This window comes from Oxyura jamaicensis, chromosome 4, assembly GCF_011077185.1.
Source record: "Oxyura jamaicensis isolate SHBP4307 breed ruddy duck chromosome 4, BPBGC_Ojam_1.0, whole genome shotgun sequence".
Classification (NCBI taxonomy): Eukaryota; Metazoa; Chordata; class Aves; order Anseriformes; family Anatidae; genus Oxyura; species Oxyura jamaicensis.
In genome coordinates, this window is record NC_048896.1 from 81,668,053 (window position 1) to 81,670,446 (window position 2,394).

At 60.5% G+C, this 2,394-nt stretch overlaps 1 protein-coding gene across 1 annotated transcript; it reads left to right on the forward strand.

Moving 5' to 3' along the window:
* The first annotated feature begins 30 nt into the window (after positions 1–30).
* Positions 31–2,066, forward strand: NKX3-2 (NK3 homeobox 2). The gene is made up of 2 exons (XM_035325432.1): positions 31–541; positions 788–2,066. The coding sequence occupies exons 1-2, from the start codon at positions 142–144 to the stop codon at positions 1,264–1,266; spliced, it is 879 nt and encodes a 292-aa protein (XP_035181323.1). The 5' UTR covers positions 31–141; the 3' UTR covers positions 1,267–2,066.
* Positions 2,067–2,394: the final 328 nt, after the last annotated feature.

A 2,394-nucleotide genomic window follows, 5' to 3' on the forward strand; every position in this document is an offset into this window, starting at 1 on the left:
GCCCCGGCTGCTGCCCGGCCTCCCGGCGGCGCACCAAGGCCCGGCACCGGCAGCGGCACCGGAGCGGCCGGCGGCGGCGGCGATGCGGTCGCCCAGCTGAAGGCGCGGCGCCGTCGCTGCTCGCTGTCGCCCCGCCGGGCCATGGCCGTGCGCGGCGGCAACGCCCTGACGCCTTTCTCCATCCAGGCCATCCTCAACAAGAAGGAAGAGCGCGCCCGACACGCGGCGGGGCGGCCGCCGGGGCCAGCCGGGGGATGGAGGCTCTGCGGGGCCGCCGAGGGGCCGCCGCTACCCGCCGGGGCCGCCCGGCCGGCCGCTGCCGCCCCGCGGACGCCGGTGGGCTGGGACTCGGACTCGGCGCTGAGCGAGGAGCCCGAGGGCGAGCGGCGCTCCGAGGAGGAGGGCGCCGGGGGCAGCGGCCGCCCCGCCGAGGCGGCGGGCGGTGGGGGGAGGCCGGCGGCGGCGGAGGTTCAGCCCCCGGAGGCGGCGGAGCGGGACAACGCCGGGCTCAGTGACAGCGAGATGTCGGCGGCCGTCTCAGGTACGGGACGGGACGGGAGGAGGGGTCGCTCTCCGATGGGTCGCGGCCGCGGGGCTCTTGTGCCGAGGGCCCGGACCGGAGGGATGGGGGGGAAGGGATCAGAGCGGGGCCGAGCTCTACTTCAAGCCCAGAAGGCCGAAAAGCCCCGGTGCCGTCGGGCCGGAGCTCCCAGGGCGCGGGGGACCGGGGAAGGGGGCGTCCCGGTGGCTGCCCGCCGTGACAGCCGTGCTGTCGCCCTGCCTGCAGATCGCAGCCCGCCGGAGGAGGAGGACGGAGCGGGCAAGTGCGGGAAGCTGCTGCCGGCGGAGGACGAGGCTGCTGCGGCGCCGAAGCCGCGCAAGAAGCGCTCCCGGGCCGCCTTCTCCCACGCGCAGGTCTTCGAGCTGGAGCGGCGCTTCAACCACCAGCGCTACCTGTCGGGGCCCGAGCGGGCCGACCTGGCCGCCTCGCTGAAGCTCACCGAGACGCAGGTGAAGATCTGGTTCCAGAACCGGCGCTACAAGACCAAGAGGCGGCAGATGGCCGCAGACCTGCTGGCCGCCGCGCCCGCCGCCAAGAAGGTGGCCGTCAAGGTGCTGGTGCGCGACGACCAGAGACAGTATCACCCCGGCGAGGTGCTGCGGCCGCCCTCGCTGCTCTCCCTCCAGCCCTCCTACTACTACCCCTACTACTGCCTGCCCGGCTGGGCACTGTCCACCTGCGCTGCAGCCGCCGGCACCCAGTGAGGGGCACCCAGCGTGCGCCCCCCGCAGCACCCCGGGGAGCCTGTCTCCCACCTCCCCCTGCTCCCAATCCACAGCCCCCGCCGCAGCTCTCGGTGCCTCGGACAGTATTTATTATTATTTTATTGTTATTTTTATTATTAATATTATTTGGACGGTCCCTCACCCGCTCCTCTCCCAGCGTAGGACTTCTCGGCCACCCTCTTGCCCACTCGCCCCGTCCCTGCCCCGGCAGCCGAGGACTCTTGCAATTCGGCACGACTAGTTCATGGTATCCATGTTGTCAGTGTATTTGGTGTAGACTTTTTTTGTTTGTTTAATTTCGCTTCGGATCGGTAGAGACTCGATCTTGTGTGGGAGAGAGAAAGAGAGAGAGAGAAAAAAAAAAAAGGAAAGGAAAAAAAAAAAAAAAAACCACCAACAACGAAACGCCGCGAAACCAAATGCAGCTCCGAAGAGGAGATCAAGGACTCCCTCGGTGGATTGTAAGGAAGCTTATTTTTGACGTCTGTATGAGTCCTTGGTCTTCCAGCTCGTTGCAAACTGAGTGTGCCTTGTATGGTGCTGAATGTAAGGAAACCTCTTTCAGATCCCCCCTGCTCTTGTTGCCCATGTTATTCCTGTACTCCATGATCCCTGGCAAAGGATAAATATGTCACAGAAGGGTGAGACTTATATCGCAGCCCCAGACTTCTTCTTTTTCTTTTCTTTTTTTGTTTTCCTAAGATCTTTCCGTGTTCGGGGAGGGAGGAGTTACGGATTTTTCGCACTTTCCAGTTGTATTAAAGTTGTTGTTATTATTATTTTTATATCCAATGTGAATATTTCTAGTCAGGCTTTAAAAAAAAAAAAGAAAAAAATCGATGTAATGGGAAATTTTAATACCATCAGTGCCTTTCACAGCTCTTCTGCAGCCCTCTCCTTCAGGGGCGGGGATTTCTGATCTGCTCAGCAATGTAATTACACTTTCTTTCATTCAAGGTAACTCGTCGCTTTTTTTTTTTTTTTCCTCCCTTTCTCTTTTAATGGCACTGTGCACTCAACTAGAGTATTTACTTCAAATGAATTGTGAATGTTTGTAAGCTACCCGCTGTACTTTTTTTTTTTTTTTTTTTTAATTTATAAACTTTA

Bases quoted from the DNA above. Each gene is read 5' to 3' on its own strand.
- NKX3-2 (XM_035325432.1), top strand. From the start codon at position 142: ATGGCCGTGCGCGGCGGCAACGCCCTGACGCCTTTCTCCATCCAGGCC. The intron at 542-787 runs GTACGGGACGGG...CCCTGCCTGCAG, and splicing joins GATGTCGGCGGCCGTCTCAG to ATCGCAGCCCGCCGGAGGAG.